Below are 19,713 nucleotides of genomic sequence, written 5' to 3'. Positions count from 1 at the left end.
TAATGATAAAAAATACATATTGGACTAATGGTCTATCATACTGACAAGCTGCCCACTTTGGGCAGTGTGGCTGCTTTCGAAAGTGAGTCGAGCGTCTAAAGTCCAACTTGTTCTCCGTTTTGACATTTATTTTATCATGATAACTCTTCGCCATCTTCCAAGACCTGAAAAATTGGCTGCTTCATAAGATGAGTGGTTAGAATGTCAGAAATGGGAGAGATTTCTATTCGCAACTTTAAAACACAAGCCCCTGTATCACCAGGTGTTTGGACATCGCATCAACAGTAACTGATCTTCCTGGGTGTTCTCCCTGTCAATTGCCAGACTTCATAAATGAGGACCACCTATGACTGAAGCAACTGAATAAATATTTTCGATAATGGGCACCCCGGAAGTGAATCTTTTCATTCAGTTCGACGCTGCTCTTGAAAAAGAACAAAGTGATCAAACCACATCAGGAAGCAGGAGTAAATAGACACTGGTAGCAACAGAAATTCTTAGATAATCTATTATGTTAGAATTTATTCAAAAGACGTTAAGAGTTCCACAAAAATTACACTACTGCATCTGCCCATTGGGTCTCGTCATCCTGATCTATCTTTTCATCTTCAGAATGTTCATCGGAAAGCCCGTCTCCCTCTTCTAGAATTACCTTTCAGATCTCAAGCAAAGGTTTGCTGTATCACTTTGATTTAAATGTTAAATGGCAGAACTTAAAATCCATCTTGTTCTTTTGGACACAGCTTATTTGTGTTAGACGCCCATCTCTTGAAGGTTTTCCAACCCCAAAGGATTATGATCCTGCTTCTATCCTTCTGGGCAATCAGGTTAAACTGTGTGAAGATTTGGTCAACGCTGGTTCTTTTCTTTATGAGTATTTAAAAGGCATTGTCTCCAGGGTAAGATTAATCCACAGGCACAAAAGTGAGCCTTGACGTTAGATCTTGATCTTCTACATGTGGCAAGATATTTCAGCAGAGGACCATCACCAATTTCCCAGAAAACCTCTTCCTTCCTCTATTTACAAGTATGGACATTGTAGACACGTGTGCACTCTTGGCAGCTCACATGACAGCACCAATGGAAGATGCAGTGACACTTTTCCCTTCGTTTTTCAGTCCTTGTATCATGTCCACGGCCACAGCATAGTAACTCACATCCATCAATCCCATGCGATGTGATGTTGCACTTCCGGTGTCGTGTGCCAAACGAGCCGGTTGCTGGGTTTGGGTTGCAGAAATTCGGTGAAGAATCATAGTAGACCAAATCCCTCTCTGTTGGAGCTCTGAATAAAGCGTACTTGGGGGTAAGAGTCTCCACCCAACCTCTGGATTCCCGATGTTTCTCCACAATCATCTCAGAGGCACTGTCGTACTTGTCTTTTAAGTAATCTCCAATCACACGGAAATCAGGCTGTGACCACCAGCACGTCTTCACCTCACAGCTCCCCGATAGTCCATGACATTTGCACTTCAGGTGCATGTGATCCAAAATGGCCTGAAAAGGAAATGGAACATTTTGATCAAAACAAAGAAAATTACAGCACAGGAACAGGCCCTTCAGCCCTCCAAGCCTGCACCAACCGTGCTGCCCGACTGAACTAAAACCCCCTACTCTTCCAGGGACCATATCCCTCTATTCCCATCCTATTCATGTATTTGTCAAGACGCCCCTTAAAAGTCACGATCGTATCTGCTTCCACTACCTCCCCCGGCAGCGAGCTCCAGGCACCCACCACCCTCTGTGTAAAAGATTTGCCTCGTACATCTCCTTTAAATCTTGCCCCTCGCACCTTAAATCTATGCCTCCTAGTAATTGACTCTTCCACCCTGGGAAAAAGCTGCAACCAATCAATGCGCAACATCTGATTCTCATTGACCTAGAAAACAACGGCCCTAAACAGCACATGACACATTTCAAATTCTGGCTTTGCACTCAGTGAATGAAGGGAAGGAAAATTTGGAGGGAGAGAAGTAATTCCCCTAGTGTTTTCCCTCTCTCTGCTGAAAGCATTCTTGTTTTCTCTTGGTTCATCTTGTCAGAATGAGATAGATTTTAGTTTATAACAATCAGTATCCGTTCAAAATCAAAGTCAGTAGTTTAAATCAAACCCTGGAAAGTTGGAAAATTGAATTGCTTTGAGGGCAGGAAACAGGCTAACTGCCTGGTTCACTTGTGACCATACAAACATACAAAATAGGAACATAAGTAGGCCATTCAGCCCCCCAAGCCTGCTCCACCATTTGATAAGATCATGGGCGATGTTTTGTGTTTCAAGTTCTACATTCCCAGTGATCCCAATAACCATCAGGATTATGGTTCATCAGGGAAGGAAGTCCATCTTGGATCTAGGACTGCAGCCCACACTACATGATTGGTGCTTAATGCCCTGAGGGCAACTAGGGATGGGCAATAAACAACAACTTGTATTTAAGTTATGCCTCTACTGTAATAAAACATCCCACGGCAGGAGCATTACAGAACAAAATTGGACTTTGAACTTATATTAGTGCTCAAAAGCATGGTCAAAGAGACATTGTAAGAAGCATAATCAAGGAGGAAAGAGAGGTGAGACGTAGAGAGGTGTAGGGAGGGAAGTCCAGGACTTAGGGCCTAGGCAGCTGAAGGCAAAGCCTATTAAAAGTTAAAGTTTGTTTATTAGTCACAAGTAGGCTTACGTTAACACTGCAATGAAGTTGCTGTAAAAATCCCCTAGTCGCCACATTCCGGCACCTGTTCGGGAACACTGAGGAAGAATTTTAGCATGGCCAATGCACCTAACCAGCACATCTTTGGACTGTGGGAGGAAACCGGAGCACCCGGAGGAAACCCATGCAGACACTGGGAGAATGTGCAAACTCCACACAGAGAGTGAACCAAGCTGGAAATCAAACCCGGGTCACTGGCACTGTGAGGCAGCAATGTTAACCACTGTGCCACTGGTGTCAGTGGAGCACTATTCCCCTCCAAGTCATACACCATCCTGACTTGGAACTATAATCACCATTCCTTCACTGTCATTGGGCCAAAATGCTGGAACATCCTTCCTAACTGCACTGTGGGTGTACCTACACCACATGCCCTGCAGTGGTTCAAGGAGGCAGCTCACCACCTCCTTCTCAGGGGAAAATCGGGATGGGCAATAAACACTTGCCTCGCCAGCCACATTTCATGCAAGAATAAAAATTAACTCACAGGGGATAAGGAAGAGGCCAGAATTAGAGGAGCGCAGATGGCTCAAGAGAGTTGTGGGGCTTAAGGTATTTCTTAATCAGGAGCCAATGTATGTCAGCAAGCACAGGGATGATTGTCAATGGGAGTTGGCATGAGTTTTTGATGGTATCAAGTTAATGGAGGATAGAATGAGGGAAACCATACGTGAGTGCACTTGAATAGTCACCCCAAGTAATAAGGATGAGGGCTTCAGAGACAGATGTGCTAAGGCAGGGGAAGAGCTGAGGGAGGTATGGGAGAAGGAAAGTGGTGGCTTTAGTGAAGGTATAGCCACGGAATTGGAAGCTTATTTTCAGATCGAAATGACACCTGCGAACAGTTTGTTTAATTCTCAGGAGAGTTAAGGAAAGTGATGGAGGGTTGGCAGTTGGGGAATGGAGTTTGTAGCTAGGACCAAGGATAATGGCTTTAACCTTCCCACTGTTTAATAGCAGGAAATTTCTCCTCATCCAGAACTGAATGTCAGGCAAGCAATCAAATAATTTAGTATCACTGGGGTGAAGCAAGGTGATTGGGAGTTAAAGCTGGGTACCTGTGAAAACTAACACTATTCTTTTTGAAGATGTCGCGAAGGGGCTGCATGTCGATGAGAAATAGGGAGAGGCTAAGGATAGATCCTTAAGGAACACCAGAGGCAATGCTGCAGGAACAGGAAAAGAAACCGTTATAAGTGATAGCCAGACTATGGCTGGACAGATAAACATCGAGAGCAGTCCGACCCATCTGGATTACAGTGGTGAAAGTGCTGGAGGAAGGTCATGTGGTCAGCCGGCATAAAGCCTACATAAAAGATCGAGATACATGAGAAGGGAAAGTTTACTTTTGTCACAGGGTGTCTTTTGTGACTTTGATAGGAGCAGTTTTGGCGTGGTAGGGATTCTGATGGATGAGATGAGCTTGGAGAGGGAATGGGGGAAGATAGGAGATATTCCAGAGAAAGCCATCAAGCAAGGTCCCATAAATTGCCCTCCCTGAGAACAGCTAATTCAGAGATCAGGGAAGCAAACTTAGATTTTGCTGCTTTATATAGCTCAGGATGGATCTGCTATATAAATGTTAGTTACTTCTTTCTTTGAAGGAGTCTGATTGTTGGCTATTCCTTTATCTTTCTGATCACATCATGGGTTGTGCTCATTTATCTTGAGCTTGCTGTGTTTTCCCATTACCAAGCTTATCAGATACTGACCAGGCGGCCGGCCTCGTTGTTATGGCGATTCATGGCGGAGCGTGCGTCTGGTCTGTTCTCCCGGGCATCTGCAAACTCTCGGGACACCATGCTCCCAAACTCGACATCTTCACTGCAGCCTCCCCATTTCCAGCCTTCCCCCGGTTTGCCTTTGTGCCGGGTGTCACAGCCACAGATGTTTGCCGTACCCTCGGCACATGAACGGGTGATGGCAAAGGCGACACCTGCCGAAGCGATGGCATGAACAAAAGCAGATTCCCTTGTCGCTGCAATGAGACAGACACAAAAAAGGTTTCTTTCAAAAAACTGTAAACCAAGGCCTATAATTCATGGCCATACCAAGGTTGGATAGAAAAGAACAGAAAAACATCAATTCTACATTACAGTTACTATGTGGCACATGGTAATCATAAAATCCTCCGGTGCAGAAGGAGGCCATTCGGCCCACTGAGTCTGCACCGACCACACTCCCACCCAGGTCCTATCCCCATAACCCCATGCACTTACCCTAGCAAGCCCCCCTGACACCTAGGGGCAATTTAGCATGTAATAGGTAATATGTTGTGCATAGGGCAGCACGGTGCCAGTAACCAGCCTCAGGTTACTGTCTGTGTGGAGTTTGCACATTCTCCCTGGATCTGCGTGGGTTTCCTCTGGGTGCTCCAGTTTCCTCCCACTGTCCAAAGATGTGCGGGGTTAGGTTGATTGGCCTTGCTCTATTGCCCCTTAATGTCAGAGGATTAGCAGGGTAAATACATGGGGTTACCGGGATAGGTAGGATTGTTGCCAATGCATGCTCAATAGGCCAAATGGCCTCCTTCTGCACTGTAAGGGATTCTATGATTCTAGGTAACATAAAATACTCATGACAGGTGCCTGTATTACTCCTGTAGGTGGCACTGTGATGAGTATTCATCAAATCATAGCATCCTTACAGGGCAAAGGAGGCCAATTGGCCCATTGAGTCTGCACCGACCACAATCCCACCCAGGCTCTCTCCCCATAACCCCATGCATTTACCCTAGTTAGTCCCCCTGACACTGAGGGGCAATTTAGCATGGCCAATCCACCTAACCCGCACATCTTTGGACTGTGGGAGGAAACTGGAGCACCCGGAGGAAACCCACGCAGACACGGGGAGAATGTGCAAACCCCAAACAGACAGTGACCCAAGCCGGAATTGAACCCAGGTCCCTGGCATTGTGAGGCAGCAGTGCTAACCACTGTGCCACCGCGCCACCCATATTGTCAACATTAAAGATGTCACAACATGGGGCGAACTTTCCCATCCTGCCTGTCACGGGAACAGGAGCAGGCGAGGGATGGAGCATGGAAAGGTCTGTTGACCTCGGGGCGGGATTTTACAGTTTTAGGACGAGTGCAGCTGTAAAATCCCACCCCATGTGAAAATATTTCACTGTTAAATAGCAGTTGTTACGTAACCCTGCAATTCTCTTTCTCATTTGACTCAAGTACTGTCAGAAACCTCAAGGGAATAAAGTAATTGTGAATCTGTCAGATTATCCTATAAACTCAATGGGTTTACCAATGCTTTTTAAAATTGATTGTCATTACCCAGTTTGGCCTATATCTAACTGCAGTCCCACATCAATGTGGCTGACGCTTAACTGTCCTCTGAAATGGTCTAGTGAGCCACTGTTCTCAGCTATTCAAGAAGACCTACCAGCACTTTCTCAGGATAACTAGGGATGGGCACTTACTAGCGACGCCCTCATAATGAGAATAAATAATAATTACTTTAAATTCCCACGCTGAATGATTTGCTCTCAGTAAACCACCAGCTAACTAAAAGCCTGCTGTTGGCAAAAAAAAGAGTAGAAAATAAAGTGGTAGACTGCAAAACAATGAGCTGGAAATAGGGAAAGGAGTTAATGTAGCAGCATAAAGTTTGATGAAAGAACCTAACAAGCAAAGCACCCATTCTAAAAAATACAAATAAGATCAGAAAATACTCAGCATATCTGGCAGCATCTGTGGAGAGAGAAACCGAGTTAACATTTCAGGTCTAAAGCATTAAAAGAAAACACACTTTTAAGAAGTTGGCACATTAGGTTCCTGATCGTCAGATCGTTAATGCCACATTTATAAACACAAGCAATGCCAGTGAGGAATTAAACAATGGTTTTTTAATGCGGGATAGTTACCATGCCTTTATATGGGATTATGGGTTGCAACACAATTCTCTTAATGAGACCTCGAAAGACAGGGCAAATGTTGACCTGTGTGCTGTGAATTAGGTGAAGTGGCACCAATTCTGTTCCCTATTCTCATTGTGCTGAGGGTGCCCTTCTAGGTCCAACCAAAATCAACTTTTATATTCCTTTGGTCCTAGTTTAGATAATCTGTACTCATAAATTAGTTCAAATGCCACTTACTGCTCATAGCGAACTTAACAAACTTGGTTGCGATAAAGATGGCCATTCAGCTCACTGTGTCCCTTCTTCCCACATTACCAACAAGGCCACATTCTCATTACAAAATCACAGGGGCGATTCTCCCCAAAAAATTCCAAGTGCCGAATTCGTGTAAAAATGAATCTCTCACACTCTGTACATCACAGAGTGTCCTAGCGTGAATCTCCCTAAAAATCAGGGGTGAGGCCTATTCCCGCTGGAAAGGCCGGCAGCACAGTGCTGAGCAAGCCATTGCGCATGCGCCGATCTGTCAGTGCCGAGATTGGCTTCTGCGCAGTAGCCCTGCACTGCTGGCCTCCCGATCGCTGGCCAGTCCCCACATGGCTGGCTGTGCGACTCCCCCAACCCCCGGTCGCTAGCCCCAATATGAGCCCAGCCCAGCCTCGTCACACCACCGCCCCCCCCCCCCCCCCCCCCCCCCCCGCCCCCCCACCAACACCATATTCCCACCCCAACCCCCCCGGTCAGCCTCAATCCCATCCCCCAACCGGCAGTCCCAATCTCCCCCTCAAGTGGGGAGCTATTGTAAACCCCACTGGAGTGAAACAGTCCTGGTGGGGGATGGGGACTCTAGTGGGCCCAGAGCAGTCCAGGGCCTGCTAATTAGATGGTAAGTATATGAAAATGCTGCTTTGCACACTGAGGACGCTAGAAATCCAACTGCTGGAGACGCTACCCACAGCACCACAAGACCTCCACTCTGCATAATCAAATTCCTCAACGATATGAAAGTTTCAGGTCATTCTAGTTCCTGCTCGATTTTCTGTCACATTGAGTAGTGAACTGAACGTGGTTTGAAGAACCCTGCAGATGCTTCAGCTTCAATTTCTTTAATAACTCCAAGATCTTCTTTGAAGACATCATGCTTGTCAAACAAGAACTGCAACATGGGGTTGCCATATACTTTATTTTATTCCAATCCAGCCGAATTTCCTTTAGCCAGTTTCTGCCCATAAGTGATGGGGAATTAATTCCTCTTTCACTGTGATGAGTGGCAGTTTTGCTATCTGATCTCCATATGTGGCTTGGACTGACATTTCCCCCAAGTATATTCACAGACTGACCAGTGTAAGTACTAAGCTGGAGGAGGGTTTTCTCCAATAGGCATTTCTTGACAAAGGCTTTCCACGTCTTCTCTGAAGCAATAGAAACAGGTGCTCCTGTCTCAACCTCCATTTCAACTATTTTATCATGTAAGGCAAGGTTAACATTTAGCCCTTCATCAAGTTTCAGATTAGACTGAACACAATACAATTGTTCTTCTGCATTGTTGCTGTTAGTTTCACTTTCTGTCTCGCCTGTACTCACATTACTTTTGTATTTACTTCCCAAGTAATGCATTCTTTTCAACTGCCTGTTTATTTTCATACGTAACTTGTCTGTGTGCTCTGTGATGCCCTTTCCCTGGCAGTACTGCTTTCATGTGATCAGCCTGGATCTACACGCATGTTGTATGTGTCCCTTCCACAAGAGCGACAGTCAGCTGTTTTTCAGATACAGTGTTCTGTATTATGCCCTTTTCCATGCAGCAGTGACACGTTTGGCAGTGAGTGTTCCCTGACTTTACCACTTTAACTTCAGGATGTGCTTTCAACTCTCCAGCTTGTTTCTCTGCCATTTCTATGTTTTGCGCAGTCTCAATCGCTTTTCTCAGTGTCAGTATTTGCGCTACTAACAGTCCACACTGAATTCTTTCATTTCTTAATCCACAAACCAACCGATCATGCAAAGCTTCCTCCAGGTAATGTTTAAAGCCACAATGTTCCATTACTTCTTCTCAACTCAGCCAGGAAATGGGAACTGACTCATCCTCTGGCTGTTATCTGTGAAATTAGAATCTCTCAGCAACAGTTTCTGGTCTGGGATCTAAGTGCTTTTTTCAAACATCTGCTGGCTTGTCAGGGGCAATGGGATTTCTAAGCAAGGTGGAATTTCTCTTTCCGATGACTAAGAAACATGAGGACGGCTTTTCTACTATCTCATTCGCAACAAAAAACTGTTCGATTGGCTTGATAAACTACAAAGCCAATTGGAACTGGATCAAAAGCCTCTAAAAGTCCCTAATAATCCCATCCTCATTGCCACTTGAAGTATTTTGTCACTCCTGAGCTATTAAGAGCACAAGCACAAACACACACATTTCCGCATCCAAACTGAACTGTCCACCAAAACAGGAAGACCCCTTTTATTCTTTTCTACACAATTATTGCTTCTTGCCTGATGAACAACCAATAGATCCTTAGACGGTAGCCTGGTCTTCGAGGATCCATCTGTTTAGAGGTGTAAAGATCTTTGGGAGATGTGACCAAGCATCGCGGTGGCTTTCTGGATTTCTTGCACAGACATGCATGAGAATCTGCCAGTGGTCAAAGACCAGCTGAATGTTGGAGCGGAATTCCTTTTACAGCAGTTGACAAATACTGCTGGTTGATCTCAGAGCACCTTGACTGCCACTTGTGCAGTCTATGACTCCCTGTACCTGCGAGAATCCAGCCACTGCAATAAGTCCAGGAACCTTCTCACTCTGACTGGGCACATCTGTAGCAACATGGGTGAAAGCGGCAGCCCCGTCAAACAAAGCATTGGTCATCTGGGAGATAGAGATGTGCAGAAAACTGTGAAATCCTGAAAATATCACCAGCAGACCCCTGGAAGGTGCTGGGGGTGAAGAAAGTCAGGGCAATGGTGACCCTTAATGGCACAGGCAATGTATGACTACTGGAAGAAGATCTTGTTTCAAAAGGATGCAGGCACCAGTGGCAACTTGCCAAGAAAGCCTGGCACTGCTGAAGCACTGTTACTTAATCATGACGGGAAAGCTGATCCTCTGTCTGTAACACCCTGGAGTTAGGGGTATTGCCTCCTCTGAGCTGTACCGCTATGTCCATCCCTTCTGTCCTGTGTGGAGCAGTGTGTCGCTGAGTAGAAGGAGCTGCTTTTACAGCTGTTTGGGTGCTGCTGCACAACCTGCCCCGTCCTACTGAGAAAACTAGCAGCTGCAAAGTGCAGATCAAAGTTAATAAAAAGTACAAGCCATCAGAAATACATTGAAAGACATCTCCAAAGTCACCATCTTTTTTTTTTCTCAAGATGGTGCCAGAGCGAGGCGACTTCTTGCAAGCTGTGGCCCGGCATAACTTCTAATTCTATCTGTTACTCTCGTTCTATGCTTCCAAAACTTCATTCTAACTCTTTTAAACTCTCTAACAATGCTCGAATTCAATCTCTTACAGATTTGGCACTAAGTTGATCTTTGTCTAGCTATGACTGTAATGCGACATTCTGCACTCTCTCCTTTCCTTCTTTATGAACGGTATGCTTTGTCTGTATATCGCACAAGAGACAATACTTTTCACTGTATACTAATACATGTGACAATAATAAATCAAATCAAATCAAAGCAGTGAAAGCACTCAGAACAAATTCTGTGAGCAAAAGCCCTTCACTTAGATCAGGAAGCCGCTGTCCCACCTCAGTATGTAAAAGCTTTCCAACCTGTCAATTTCATAGTCCCCCTCAATCCTCACTGTGCTTTTGTCATGTTGACCTTGGTGAGTTTCAGCCTGCTCAAAAAGCCAGAATATTGCGTTAAAGCTTGACTCAATTTGCCACTTTACATATTTTAATTGCAGAATTGCCGACCCCATGTTGCGTTTCCCATGCATCTCCAGATGTGCACAAGTCAAATGCAGAAGTTATTAAGATCACGTTGGGTTTCCAACACGCTGGCATTTTATATTGTTTGAGTCCCCATTACTCAACAGAACCCACTCCCATCTTCGCAGGTTAAAATTACACCCAACCTACTTATGCATCTCTTTTTGGATTAGTTATTGTTTCTCCCAATCGTATGTCATCTGCAAATTTGGATATACAGCTCTCTATTGCTTTATCCAAGTCATTAATAAGCATTGTGAAAGGTTGAGGCCCTAGACAGATCCCAAAGGTTAACCTCCCGTCTCTGCACTGTTGTAGTGTGAGGAATCTTTGTGAGGAATCATTGTCGGGCAGGATCAGTCAACATAAAGTTTGGCATTATAGAGGTAATTTTTCAATTCTGAGATCCTGAAGGGGAGTCTCACCTCTCCACAGCCATATTTTGGAATATCATTTGCAAAGTGCCCATAAATTTCTGATCTTCTCCCCCAGGGGGTGAGGAACAGGGGTGCAGGATCAGAGAGTGACTTCTTATAACTTATAACAGTGAGATAGATCAGTAACACTGCTTTCTACTGTCCCTATGTAATAGAGAGGGGATATCCTCTCCTGGGACATTAACATTATTTAGTTACCTTTATCCAACACAGGGCCGAAGATCGCCAAGTTATCTTCAACAGTTGTGCAATTCCATCTCCTTCCTCGAAATTGATGCTGGCATTCCTGAATCCCAATTTTCACTCCTTCTGCCACGCTTGGCATAATCTCCATGTAATTCCGGCAAAACCGAAGTTGCTTTGGTACAAGGCCGGGGATACTCCCGCACAGGATGGGCTGAGTCGCCAATATTGAATACTGATGACCAACCGCCAAAGACCTTCGATAAAAGAGAAGGAAAGCCTTATTAATCAATCAGCGATTGCAGGATGGGAGCAGATAACCGTTTCAAAATGTCTGTTTAAATTGTTTTTAGCTTAAAAAGATCTTTGATGAAAACATGCGAAGCATGGATAGACAACTCCCCAGAAAACCAGCAGCACCAATTTGGTACCAATATTCCAAAATAAAAGGACGAGCCTACATATATATATATATATATATAAAATAGTACAATTCATAATCTCAGGATATATAATTGAACCAATTTACACAGTAAGTTCCCACAAACAGCAATGGGATGATAATCATCTATATTTTTAATCATATATATTTAATTGAAACAAAGTGTTGACTGTCGAGGGATCAAATTTGGCCAGCATAGTACGTTTTTCACCCAAAAGGTGGTGCCTGCATTAAGACAGTGCTGACCGAGATCCATGGCAACATTGGTGCTACAGGTGACTGTTGGGCCCCAGTTCTGGACCTCCTCCTTGAACAGAATAACACGCACACGCGCACACACACACATTCCTGTTCATGAACTTTACTGCCTATTATCCCAGTTATTGCTCATACATTTCTTGTTAACTTTTGTCATTGGTAGCATTGATATTTCAGCATTTCCCATTCAATGTTGCTACACCAATTGTCACCATGTAGCTGTGGGATCTGGCCACTTGGTTTCACTTTAAAACAAAGCCTTTCTGAAACCCGGCACCCATTCATCATCTAGTACACGTAACAAAACAAAATCATCAGGACTGATTTATAAGTTTTGCCATTTTTTATAAAAGTTACAGTTCCAATCTCCCTTTGGTCCATGCATTGCCTAAATGTTTACACGCAGTTGCAGATGTGGAGTAGGGGACAGTATTTTGTATCCGCTCTGATGAGTTTGGAGGCAGAGAGGACATTTAATCAGGTGGGAGGTTGGTAGCTAACCTTCTCGGCTCCATGCAGATTAAGATCGTGGCAGGAATGCCCATGAATAGCTCCTCCCCTTGCTGTCAATTGAAGACTTTAAGTGAGTAATTAATATCCACTGATCCTACTGTTCAACCAGCAGCAGGCAGGCCTGTTGCCACGTGGTGAGACCTGTGCTGGTCGCTTGTCATTTCCTGGGCTGGAGCACGGGTGTGGGGGGTGGTGGCGTTGGGTTTGTTCAGAGACACCCAGTGCTTGATTGAAGAGCCCTGTACGGGAGAGGGGAGTTGTTGGGAGCCAACTTCTGCCCTTGCTGCAAAGTCCCCTCGCAGTGAACCCCACCCCTTGATCCCACTCCTGCCATCACTCGCCAATGGCTGACATTTGCGGTGAGCGGGACTTCCTATCCCAGGATGCTAATCCCATGAAAGGTCTGTTAATTGCCTGATTGGCTTTTACTTTGGCAGACCTTCCTCGTGGGAGGCAAGAGTGTCGCTCGCCTGTTCTCCAGATAGTGGCTGAACCTCTTTACCACTCTTTACCTAGAAACTCCCCCATCTCCAGGTGTGTAACACAGGATGTGCATCTTTTTGAACTCCCCCATCAATACCTTTCCCCAGCTCTCCAAATTACATTGCACTTGACATCTTGCCTTACACACCCATGCTCTTTGATGCTTAAGTAGGATTCTTTAGCATTGCTTTACATACCTCTATTCTTTACCTGTGACACTGACAGCTGTATCATCTTTGCCTAGCCACCTGAAGTGAATACTGTCCATTGTTACCAAGTGAGTATCTCATTCTTTCCTCCGATCCTTTGTTCAGATTTAATTCAATGTATTTGGGACCGACTCCAAGAGCTTTAAAGCTCAACAAAAATGATCTACAATGAACAATCACTTAACTCTTTTTTTCACCCTCCTTCAACCTTCTCCAGTTAATTCCTCATCTCTAAAGTTAGTGTGTACTCTGCTTGTTGGGGGTATTTAGTCTAAAACATCAGGATGATCCTAGGTCCTACAATTGCCTCAGTCCTCTATAATAGCGAGCATAAGAAAGGGCGGCATGGACAACTTGGGCCGAAGGGCCTGTTTCCATGCTGTAAACCTCTGTGACTCTAAGAAAAGGGGACAAAACAGTGATCACTATCCAATGTTCCAATGCCATAAAATATCTGTGCACAGATAGAGAGGCTATAGAAGTAGAGTGGTCAGTTGAACAGCCTGCCCACACTCAAGATTGGGCCACACTGAAGAGGTATTGCCTATCACTATAAGCTGTACGAGTTTCAAAAGTCCATCACATATTGTGGGATCAGTAAGAAGTCTCACACAAGGTTAAAGTCGAACAGGCTTATTTGGAATCATGAGCTTTCAGAGTGCTGCTCCTTCATCAGGCGAGTGAGTCTTATGAGCCCACCCCAGTCCAACGCCGGCATCTCCACATCATATTGTGGGATGTGGCGGAAGCGTTTGTTGATGGAATTTCTCAAATGCTCTTGCACCTGTAGGTCTCACTACAGTACAGGAATGCATTTCCAATGACTGCTCTGAACACTCAGACTTGTGTTGACGTGCAAAGTTCTTTGTTGTCAAACACGCGCTGCCATCTTTTGTACAAGACAGAGCTGATGCAACTGATCTGGTGCTGGATCTCTTCAACAATGGTGGCCTTTTGAGAGAGGGAGCTAACAAGATACGGGAAGCACTCAACATATTCCAGAGTCTCTCCCTCAACACGTATGGGAGATGGAATATTTGGCAACAAGGTGTGGGTTGACCGGCAACATTCAAGGACAGACCAAGTTTCCTGCACACGGAATTAAACGGAGAGTGGCTTGCAAATCTGGTGCATAGTAGCCGATGACATTGCAGTCAACTGCAAACTGTACACCATGGATGTCAATGGTGGTCAGTTTAGTTTTGGCACAGAGGCAACTGAGGTTAAAGAGTTTTCCATCGAGACGGTATTTAATACTGACACCAGGGGGTAGTTGATCTTTGATGAAGCAAATAGCCACTGTCAGGTAGATTGTAAATAACATGACTGCTATCATAAAGCTTTGCTTGGCTCTGATCTGGATTTTGAAGGTGCCCATTTCAGATCTCCCACTCCAGACAGTTACTGTCATATCATTATGAAGCAATTACGGGATTGTGATAACATCTCTTGGACATCCAAATTTTCACAGCACAACCTACAGAACCTTGTGATTTACTGAGTCAAATTGAGGATTGGAGGATAGCGAATGTGGTGCCGTTATTTAAGAAGGGTAGCAGGGATAACCCGGGTAATTATAGGCCAGTGAGCTTGATGTCCGTGATAGGGAAGTTGTTGGGGAGGATTCTTAGAGACAGGATATATGCGCATTTAGAACGGAACAATCTCATTAGTGACAGACAGCATGGTTTTGTAAGAGGGAGGTTGTGCCTTACAAATTTTGTGGAGTTTTTTGAGGAAGTGACAAAAACGGTTGATGAAGGAAGGGCCGTGGATGTCGTCTATATGGATTTCAGTAAGGCATTTGACAAAGTCCCTCATGGCAGGTTGGTTAAGAAGGTTAAGGCTCATGGGATACAAGGAGAGGTGGCTAGATGGGTAGAAAACTGGCTTGGCCACAGGAGACAGAGGGTAGCAGTCGAAGGGTCTTTATCCGGCTGGAGGTCTGTGACCGGTGGTGTTCCGCAGGGCTCTGTACTGGGACCTCTGCTATTTGTGATATATATAAATGATTTGGAAGAAGGTGTAACTGGTGTTATCAGCAAGTTTGCGGATGACACGAAGATGGCTGGACTTGCAGATAGCGATGAACATTGTCGGACAATACAGCAGGATATAGATAGGCTAGAAAATTGGGCGGAGAAATGGCAGATAGAATTTAATCCGGATAGATGCGAAGTGATGCATTTTGGAAGAACTAATGTAGGGGGGAGTTATACAATAAATGGCAGAGCCATCAAGAGTATAGAAACACAGAGGGACCTAGGTGTGCAAGTCCACAAATCCTTGAAGGTAGCAGCACAGGTGGAGAAGGTGGTGAAGAAGTCATATGGTATGCTTGCCTTTATAGGATGGGGTATAGAGTATAAAAGCTGGAGTCTGATGTTGCAGCTGTATAGAACGCTGGTTAGGCCACATTTGGAGTACTGCGTCCAGTTCTGGTCGCCGCATTACCAGAAGGACATGGAGCCTTTAGAGAGAGTGCAGAGAAGGTTTACCAGGATGTTGCCTGGTATGGAGGGTCTTAGCTATGAGGAGAGATTGGGTAAACTGGGCTTGTTCTCCCTGGAAAGACGGAGAATGAGGGAAGACCTAATAGAGGTGTACAAAATTATGAAGGGTATAGATAGGGTGAACAGTGGGAAGCTTTTTCCCAGGTCGGAGGTGACGATCACGAGGGGTCACGGGCTCAAGGTGAGAGGGGCGAGGTATAACTCAGATATCAGAGGGACATTTTTTACACAGAGAGTGGTGGGGGCCTGGAATGCGCTGCCAAGTACGGTGATGGAGGCAGACACGCTGGCATCGTTTAAGACTTACCTGGATAGTCACATGAACAGTCTGGGAATGCAGGGATACAAACGAATGGTCTAGTTGGACCAAGAAGCGGCACAGGCTTGGAGGGCCGAGAGGCCTGTTTCCTGTGCTGTACTGTTCTTTGTTCTTTAAATGCTTGGTCAGGTTGTGAGTGCAATAAAGAGTTACTAGTGTTCTCAACATTTTTATTTTTCAGCTGGCAAAAAATATCATTTTGGAGGTTCCTCTGCAAGGACTTAAGTCGCACTGCATTTCTGGGAGGATTTTCTCAGCCACAGAAAGTAGGCAATTCAGGAGAAGGCATATCAGAATTCGCCCTGCTATGGACAAGAGGGAAATACCTCTGCGGAACACCGTAAAAAGTCTTTGGAGGCAAAAGTCCCTTCACCAAAATCCCTTTATTTACAAATTCCAACAGCAGTACACAGAATGCTATCAGTCAGCAGTCTACCTTCAGGAGTGCCAGAGGAACTGACACTCCCGATTCAATACAAGGAAAAGACTCTCTGATTGGCCCATCAATTGACTCCTTAATCAGGAAGTTCATATTCCAATAGGCCAACCTCAATGGCCTGATTGAAGTCTTTACAAACACTAAACAGGAGAAACATAACGATAGGTGCAGCGACCAGATCGCAATCATGGATATGGCCCAAATTAATACAGTTGCCCGCCCAAACATTAGTGCCTAATTTATCTTTCTCATCCCCTTTCAGTGCATATTCCATTCAGCTATGATCAACAATGGTAATCAAGGTTCTAGGGCCTTATTTTTTAAAATTAAAAACAGCATTGCTTCAGGCAGCCAGTGTTCGAACCTTTCCAAATTATTAGCAGCATTTTTGTCGCTGTTACCGTGGTAAGGATACTAAGCCCATTAGGTGATCAACACAGATCTGCCATTTTTGGTAGGTGTCAGAAATAATGTAATGAGATTTAATCTCTCCTCCATTCCCACCACCCCCCTCCCCCCCACCCTTTCCACCACCGCCACTGCCACCAATCCTCCCCTTCTCTTTCACTGCCATCAGAACTAGCTGAAGGGCAGCATTCTGGCCAACGCTCCTTCCTTAGCCCACACCACCACAGATGATAAGATTAATTGGGCGTTCATTGCACAGTTTATATTCTGGTAAACAAAATGGCTGCCACGTTACCTGCAACAGAACAAATACACTTCAAAATAATTCACTGTAGGTAAATGCTTTTTCAGATGTGCCTCAGAGATGTGGTAAATGCAGCTCAACCTTTTTTCTGAACAATAACTCTTCCATTGTGTACAAATAGTGAGAAATTAATCTCTATGTACATATTATTGAAAATAAAGTTGAATTATAGACCTCTGGCTGACCAGCACTGTAACATACAACACATTTTGCAACAAATAATGCACAGGAAACTGAGTTATCCATGATTTAACATTCCAGTGACCTGTTATTCAAAACCTTTACACACCAACTTAGAAAACTCGCAAAAGCTGACTGAGAACATTAAACAAGCTAGCAACTCAAAGAATCACAGCATCGTAGAATCCCTACAATGTCGAAGGAGGCCATTCAGCCTATCGAGCCTGTACCAACAACAATCCCACCCAGGCCCTATCGCTGTAACCCCTTGGGGGGGTGATTCTCCCACCCCACTCCAGCAGTGCAGTGGGCCAGGAGACTTGAGCGGAGGCCGTTTAGTGGGCTTCCCGCTGGGCGCCACAGCTTCCGCACATCCCCAGCTGCTGGATTTCCGATGCCATAGCTCCGCGCCCTAGAAATCGGCGTGGAGCTCTATAATTTATTCAAATGCGCATTTGTGTCTGATTAGCAGGCCTGGGACTGAATCTCTGGTCCGCTAGCCTCTCACCCCACTGGCCCCTGGCACTGGCCAAGGCATAAAGTGGCAATGCCCGGGGACACTTTGGCACTTCCCATTGGACATCAGGCAGTGCCAAAGGGGTGGGGGTCCGCTGCCACCCTGCACTCAGACTTGGTGACAGAGGGAGGGAGGCCAATGATCAGGGCTGGCCATTGGGATGAGTGGTTGGCCTGCTGGTGAGGGGGATTGTTGGTTGGGGTTGCTGGCTGTCGGGGGGCGGATTGGGAGTTTGAGCCTGCCGAGGTTGAGGAGGGGGCCGGGGGGAGTTGAGGCTGGCTTGGACACGTTCAGGGGGCCAGCGATGTGGGGGTATTGGGAGGCCGGCAGTGCGGGCCACTGCGCATGTGCCATCTTGGCGCTGACAGATTGGCACATGCACAGTGGCGTGCTCTGTGCTATTCTGCCGGCTTCTCACGTGAATATATTTTTCATGTGATTCACGCTAGTGCATTTTGCAGTGCACAGTGTGGGAAATTCATTTTGAAACTCCCACTGAAAAAAACAAGAATGGCCAAGACAAATGTGCACAACATTCACGGGATTTAATTAAAGAAAAACAATATATAAATCCAAGGGAGGTAAAATTCTAAATGTTGAGGGGACAAAATTGTTGATACATTTGGACATGTTTCTCTGCAAAACTAAGAAATCTTAGAAGCAAAGGAAAAGAAGGACCTTGCATTTGAATAGTAGCTTTCACCTATTCAAAATGTACTGAGGTGCCAATAAAGTTTGAAGTGTATAATTGCCATTGTAATATAAGAAACACAGCAGCAAATTTATGGCCCATGGCCCAAAAACACCAAGGTGATAATGGCCAGATAAACCATGTTGACATTGATGGTTAATGGATAAATATTGGCCAGTGTACCAGTAGAATTCCCCTGCTCCTCTTTGAATAGTTCTGAGAGATTTTTACATCCACATGAGAGGGTAGATGAATGATGGGTTTAAGACCGGAATGAAAGTCAAACCAATAATCTCCTAACTCTGAGGACAGAGTGCTACCACTGTGCAAAAGCTGGCACATTGGGGATGTCCTTCTTTTGAAAAAAGTGACAGTAGAATTTGTAAAAGACCAACCAGGCCATCAGCTATCTAAAACATCAATCAATAGTCACTTTCCGACATAGAACCACTCCAGGCCAGAGGCAATGGACCGATTTTTAACTCTATGCAAATGGGGGGCTATTGAATAAGTTAAAATCTCGCCCAGTGATTTCCATCCAGCTCTAATTTAGCTCAGTAGTAATATCATGGACCTTGCTATGAGCAAACTGCCCGTCATGTGGCATTTAAAGGGTCATTGGATAAACATATGGATGATATTGGAATAGTGTAGGTTCGATGGGCTTTGGATTGGTTTCACAGGTCGGCGCAACATTGAGGGCCGAAGGGCCTGTACTGCGCTGTAATGTTCTATGTTCTATGTTTCCATACAGCTGCACTTTGAAAGCTTATTCATTAGCCATGAAGCACTTTAGGACATGCTTGGAATGTAAAAGAATATATAAACACATAAACGCTTATACAACAAGGCTCTCTCCTTTCACTAATAATACAGGTATGGTAACCCCTCAATTGTGGATAGCAACCCAGATGTTACCATGGCAATTTGTAAAACTTGGAATCATAGAATCTCTACAGTGCAGAAGGAGGCCATTTGGCCCATCGAGCCTGCACCGACAACAATCCCACCCAGATCCTATCCCTGTAACCCCTCGTGTTGACCCTGCTAATCCCTTGACACTAAGGGTCAGTTTAGCATGGCCAAGCAACGTCATCCATATATCTTTTGGAGGAAGCCCACGCAGACACAGAGTTGAACCCGGGTCCAAATTGAACCCAGCTCAAAATATCAGCAAACCTCTTGCAAAAGCTAAAATCCAAACCACTGCAGAGATGTGCGGGTTAGGTTGATTGGCTGTGCTAAATTGCCCCTTAGTGTCAGGGGGACTAATAGGATAAAAATGTGGAGTTACAGGGATAGGGC

General features: G+C 45.1%; 1 protein-coding gene across 1 annotated transcript in view; it reads right to left on the bottom strand.

Moving 5' to 3' along the window:
- Positions 1–1,017: 1,017 nt before the first annotated feature.
- The window catches only part of wnt3a (wingless-type MMTV integration site family, member 3A), a 68,439-nt gene continuing 49,743 nt past the window's right edge, over positions 1,018–19,713 (bottom strand). Inside the window, exons 2-4 of the mRNA XM_078217030.1 lie at positions 11,148–11,389; positions 4,421–4,686; positions 1,018–1,497 (exon numbers count right to left, since the gene is read on the bottom strand). Of these exons, the coding sequence (XP_078073156.1) occupies positions 1,018–1,497; positions 4,421–4,686; positions 11,148–11,389 (988 nt within the window). The remainder of the gene's footprint in view (positions 1,498–4,420; positions 4,687–11,147; positions 11,390–19,713) is intronic.

Source organism: Mustelus asterias, chromosome 7 (assembly GCF_964213995.1).
Source record: "Mustelus asterias chromosome 7, sMusAst1.hap1.1, whole genome shotgun sequence".
NCBI lineage: Eukaryota > Metazoa > Chordata > Chondrichthyes > Carcharhiniformes > Triakidae > Mustelus > Mustelus asterias.
The sequence above is the reverse complement of the archived record's forward strand: the minus strand, read 5'-3'. Positions and strand labels throughout refer to the sequence as shown.